Consider the following 6226-nt stretch of genomic DNA (forward strand, 5'->3'; position numbering starts at 1 on the left):
CTACATTAATATCTGCAGTCAGAGATTCTTCAGGTTTAATATTTATATTTTTCATTTTAAATTCCACCTTAACTCAGACTTTACTGTGAAACTGAGACTCTTTCATTTGATGTATTTACTGAGGAGTTCCTTCATGTTGTTTTATGTTCAGATTACAGGATTATTAATCTGATTAAACTCTGCTACGTGGAGTCAAATATCATAATCTGAAGGTTTGAAAACTTTAAAGGAAAACAAACTTCTGATGAGATTAATAATCTGAGTGACAGAGTCAGGGGGACGAGGACTCTGGAGGACTCTGGAGGACTCTGGAGCACTCTGCTGGCCTCAGACCTACTTCTGAGTTTTTAACAATAAAACACAACTGTGTGTGTGTGTGTGTGTGTGTGTGTGTGTGTGTGTGTGTGTGTGTGTGTGTGTGTGTGTGTGAGGAGGAGGATCTGGAGGGTTGGACCTGCAGCAGGAGGAGGAGGAGGATCACATCAGTCCGCAGGTCACCTTCTCCTCCTCCTCCTCCTCTCTTCCTCTCTGCTTCTCTCTGCTCCTCCTGGCCCGGATCGGCACGGCACGCTTTCCTCTGGACCAGGACACACAGCGGACTCTCAGACCGGGGACAGGGCCTGAAGGATCCGTGTTCCGGCTGCGGGCTCCCGTCATGCTGGGCGCGGTGAAGATGGAAGGCCACGAGGCTCCGGACTGGAGCGGATACTACAGCGAGGAGGTCTGTGACACCTTACCGACACTGTGAGGTCCGGGACCCGGGGCAGCCCGGCCCGGATCAGGTTCTCATAGATCTACATTTAATCAGTAAACTGAAGTTTGGAGGTTTAGTCCGGGAAGTTCAGACCAGTTATAGAGAGGGGAAGGAGTCTTTAAATCAGCCTCTTGATCCGGATCCACATGAGCTGAGAACTCCAAAAACTCAGAGAGGATGAAATCAGGGTCCTCTCTGAGAGGAGGGTCAGGAGGACCAGGAGGGTCTGGGGTTCAAACAGAATTTGAAACAGGGACAAAGTTTAATCCTGCAGCTGAAATAAAAACAGCAGATTGTTCTGAAAGAGAGGACCGGGACCCGGAGTGAAAAACCTGAACCCTCAGAGCGGCGAGGAGAGACCAGGACCGAGGATTTACTGATCCTTATATAACACACAGCTCGGCCCGCAGAGCTCCACCATCATCATCTATCATTATTATTATTATTATTATTATTATTATTGTTATTATTATTATTATTATTATTATTATTATCATTATTATTATTATTATCATGATGTCTCCTCTCAGGCTGAGCTCAGAGTCTTCAGGGTTTAATGTTCAATCAGAGGAGAGGAAAAAGGAGAAACAATTATACTGAAGGTTTCAGGAGAGCAAACATACTGATGATTCAAATAACAATAATAACAATAATAACTATAATAACTATAATAACTATAATAATAATAATAATAATAATAATAATAATAATAATCAGAGAGGAGTCCTCGGAGCTGGAGGAAACGGAGAACATGTGAAATCAGAGTCCGGGTTCAGTTCTTGACGCGGAATCATTTCCCCTGATCTTCAGATTATTATTGATCAGCTGTTCTTTGTTTTCTAATTTCATTATCAATAATAATCCTCAGATAACAGCTGAGATGATGAAGGATTATTACCTGATAATCAGGTTTATTATGGGATCAGATTATCTCTGAGAGCGGCGGAGGAACAGTCCGGACTGAGCTGAGATTTATTTAATCATCAGTTAAATTAAAATACATAAACAATAATATATAAACCAAAAAATAAACAGAATGAAACTCTAAATAAATGAACAAATTAATAAATGTAATGTAGAGAATAAAACTCTAATAATTAATTAAATGTTAAGTATAAATGTTAAAATCAATATTAAATGTAAAGTTTAAATGTTAAAATAAGTAAATATTAAATGTAAAGTTTAAATGTCTAAATAAGTAAATATTAAATGTAAAGTTTAAATGTTAAAATAAGTATATATTAAATGTAAAGTTGAAATGTTAAAATAAGTAAATATTAAATGTAAAGTGTAAATGTTAAAATAAAGAGGCCTGATTGTAAAATCAGTCTGAAGGCTCGTTTTTATTAAATCGCTCTTTTATTCTTTAAATCTCAGATTTTGATTCTTCAGATTACAGATTAATGTTCAGTCTGTCTTCTTGTCGCTGAATCAGAGAATATGAATTGAATGTGATGGATTATATTAAAGAGTTAATCTGAGTCTGGACCCGTCAGATCAGATTATTAGAATTATTAAGAGAGGAGAGTTTGATCAGTGATAATGAGATAAACGGACCGGAAGTGAGTGACTGACCCAGGTGATGGTACCTGTGTGAGGTCTGATCCGGGATCAGGGTGGAACTTTAAAGCTGTTTGTTCAGGCCGCGTGGGTCCGCTGATCCCGGGTCTGCCTCCGTCTGAAGACCTGATCCGAGACTCTGATCCGAGACTCTGATCCGTTTCAACAAATGTTCATTATAATCAATAATTGAATCTCTGATTGTTCGGCTCATGTTTCATGTTTAAGAGTTAAAGTAGAAATATAAAGTGACTCCGGATCCTCCTCCTGGTCTCAGGGAGAGCAGGTGAGGGTCTGATTAGAGTCACACTCAGGTATCAGTACTGACGGATCAAAGGAAAATTATTGATTAATATTCAGTTTAAATTATTGAAATCTGTAAATGTTTATAAAACTCAAAAAATCTGCTTCACGTTCATTTATCACCGACATGATCCGAGGTCTGATTTATTAAATCCTAAAGTTATTAAATGATTGATGAGAACATGAAATGATCAGAGACAGTTTTAAATGAATCACTAAATTAAAGTATTTTAAAGTGAACCTGAGACTCAGGACTAAAATAATGAAACAGAACTTCATTTTACTTCATCTTTAAAGTCTGTATTTTATTTTGATAGGACACTTTGAGAGAGAGAGAGAGAGAGGGAGAGAGAGAGAGAGAGAGAGACACACAGAGAGAGAGAGAGAGAGAGAGAGAGAGAGAGAGAGAGAGAGAGAGAGAGAGAGAGAGAGATGTCATTTCAGGTCCAGGAAGCGATCCCTGGACCAGGCTGACTGTTGGACCTCTGAACACGGGACACTCCTGATCTGATATTTAATAAACCTTCAGAACGAAACTCTGATTCAAATAATCATCAAAAACATCCTGATTATTAATATTATTAATATTATTAATATTATTATAACAATAATATATATTATTAATATTAATAATATATATCGATCATGGATCTGAGGGGGACTCTCACTTGACTCTAAAAAACTGAGTCAGACCGCCTCAGTCTGGACCTGATCACCTGTTCCTGTCATCACAGCAGAGGTCAAAGGTCAAACACTCAAAACATAAACCCTTCAGAACTGAGAGATCTTCAGGGATCCTCAGAGATCCTCAGAGATCCTCAGAGATCCTCAGGGATCCTCAGAGATCCTCAGAGATCCTCAGAGATCCTCAGAGATCCTCAGAGATCCTCAGAGATCCTCAGAGATCCTCAGAGATCTTCAGGGATCCTCAGAGATCCTCAGGGATCCTCAGAGATCCTCAGGAATCCTCAGAGATCCTCAGGGATCCTCAGGGATCCTCGGAGATCCTCAGAGATCTTCAGGGATCCTCAGAGATCCTCAGAGATCCTCAGAGATCTTCAGGGATCCTCAGAGATCCTCAGAGATCCTCAGAGATCCCTGAGGTTCCTTAGAGATCAGAGTTTGAGGTGAAACATGAAGACTTCAGGGTTCTAACTGGACCGAGTTCACTCTCCTGGTCCTGATGGAGAAGAAAACCTGAACCTGAAGCAGATCCTGTTCTGGTCTATCTGTCTCTGGTTTGGTCTTACTAGTACTGGTCCTAGTCTCTGGTTCTGTTTTCTCTAATGGTCTAACTCATCCATGATGATAGAACGGGTAAGACTGGTCTGTTCTGGTCTGGGTTCTAACTGTCTCTGGTCTCTCTAGCCATGGACAATGAGTTCTGCTCAGGCTTCTTATGGTCCAGGTCTAACTTGTTCAGGTCAACATGGTTCTGGTTCTGGTCTAACAGTCTCTGGTCTCTCTGCAGATGTACTCTCCGATGGCGGGCGGCGGGATGGGTTCTGGTCTCGGGATGGGATCCATGTCGGGATACATGTCCAGCAGCGGGACCACGTCGGGTTCCTTCAACATGTCATACAGCGGGACCGGTCTGAGCCCGGCCCCCGTTGGGGGGATGAGCAGCTCGGCTCAGGTGGCGATGTCAGGTCTTGGAGGGGGCGTGGCCTCGATGGGCGGGGCTCTGAGCCCGTCCAGTATGAGCTCTGTGTCGGCCCAGCAGGCCTCCATGGGTCTGAACCCGTACGGGGGCATGAGTCCCGCCATGAGCCCCAGCATGGCGTACGGCGGCGGCGGACTGAACCGCGGCCGTGACAACAAGGCGTTCAGACGGAGCTACCCTCACGCCAAACCGCCGTACTCCTACATCTCGCTCATCACCATGGCGATCCAGCAGGCGCCCAGCAAGATGCTGACGCTGAGCGAGATCTACCAGTGGATCATGGACCTGTTCCCGTACTACCGGCAGAACCAGCAGCGCTGGCAGAACTCCATCCGGCACTCGCTGTCCTTCAACGACTGCTTCGTCAAGGTGTCGCGCTCGCCGGACAAACCGGGTAAGGGTTCGTACTGGACCCTGCACCCGGACTCTGGGAACATGTTCGAGAACGGGTGCTACCTGCGGCGCCAGAAGAGGTTCAAGTGCGAGAAGAAGATGTCGCCTAAAAGCGACGGCAGGAAGGAGCAGGGCGGAGGAGGGGGCGGAGCTTCTCCCTCCGGGGACGCCATCAAACCCTCAGGACTCCTGGACTCCTCCTCCCTGCCCTCCTCCAGCCAGGCCTCTCCTCCCGGCATGGACCTGAGGGGGGGCGCGGGGTCGGACCTGAAGGTGTCAGGCTCTCAGCTCCTGTCCTCCCTGTCCTTGCCCCCCCACGCCATGGCCCACGAGTCCCAGCTGCACCTGAAGGGGGACCCGCACTACTCCTTCAACCACCCGTTCTCCATCAATAACTTAATGTCGTCCTCGGAGCAGCAGCACAAACTGGACCTGAAGGCCTACGAGGCGCTGCAGTACTCCTCCTACGGCGCTGGGGGGGCGGCAGGCCTCGGGGGAAGGACCATGGAGTCTCTGGAGGCCTCGTACTACCAGGGGGTCTATCCCAGACCGCTCCTCAACACCTCATAGTAGCTGCTGCACTTCCTGTTTGGACTCTTACTCTCTGCATGCAGCCGTCCTGGACTTCCTGTCTGACTGTGATGATGCTGAACCGGATCGACCCGCCGCTGCCGGTCTGCTGGTTTCTGAACTCCTGCACTGTGACCAAAACCAGGACACAAAGAGACTCTCAGCTGTTTAAACTGATCCCAGGTCTGTGTTCTCCTTTTACACACGAGTCACAAACAAACAGCGCGTTACCCAGACCCCCACTCAGACCAGGACCCTCAGCCGGCCCTGATCCAAGAGGAGCGTCCGTGTTGAATGGCTCTGTAGGAGGTTTGGTTTTATGTCCGCAGTATTTGGTCTCTGCAGGTTTACAGGACTCAGAGTAGACCCCATGTCTCAGAAACTCAGAGTCCACGCGTGGCCCCTCAGAGGGCCGTGAGCCACAGGTTGAGACTCTCTCAGAGCTGAACGGAGGCTGATTTAATAATTCAGGAGTTTCTGTCGGAGTCCGGTCTGAGGTTTTGTGTCCTGATGAGTTAAAGGTCAAAGGTCACCGCCGCCTCTGATGGTGTGGTCGTCACGGCGACAGATTAAGATTATAATTTGTGTTTCTGATCAAAAATATGACGAACGTTTATTTCTCCCACGACCCCGTCTGACCCCGGGACGACCCGCTGAGGGGTCACGACCCTCAGATACACACACACACACACACACACACACACACACACACACACACAGATCAGAGGGCTTTTCATTTAAAGGGTCACTTCACTCAAATGAGACGGACACACGATGACCCGCCTCCCAGTGTCAGACCAGAGACCAGTTTCCTCTCCTCTCCTCTCCTCTCATCTCATCTCTTGTCTCCTTTCCTTTCTTCCTCTCGTCTCCTCTCTCGTCTCCTCTCTTGTCTCCTCCCTTGACTCCTCTCCTCTCTTCCTCTCGTCTCCTCTCTCCTCTCCTCTCCTCTCCTCTCCTCTCATCTCATCTCTTGTCTCCTT

General features: G+C 46.5%; 1 protein-coding gene across 1 annotated transcript; it reads left to right on the top strand.

The window, feature by feature from the left end:
* The first annotated feature begins 470 nt into the window (after positions 1 to 470).
* foxa1 (forkhead box A1) lies at positions 471 to 6051 on the top strand. The gene is made up of 2 exons (XM_034679414.1): positions 471 to 721; positions 4089 to 6051. Exons 1-2 carry the CDS (start codon positions 656 to 658, stop codon positions 5241 to 5243), a joined length of 1221 nt encoding a protein of 406 aa, XP_034535305.1. The 5' UTR covers positions 471 to 655; the 3' UTR covers positions 5244 to 6051.
* Positions 6052 to 6226: the final 175 nt, after the last annotated feature.

This window comes from Notolabrus celidotus, unplaced genomic scaffold, assembly GCF_009762535.1.
Source record: "Notolabrus celidotus isolate fNotCel1 unplaced genomic scaffold, fNotCel1.pri scaffold_543_arrow_ctg1, whole genome shotgun sequence".
NCBI classification, from domain to species: domain Eukaryota; kingdom Metazoa; phylum Chordata; class Actinopteri; order Labriformes; family Labridae; genus Notolabrus; species Notolabrus celidotus.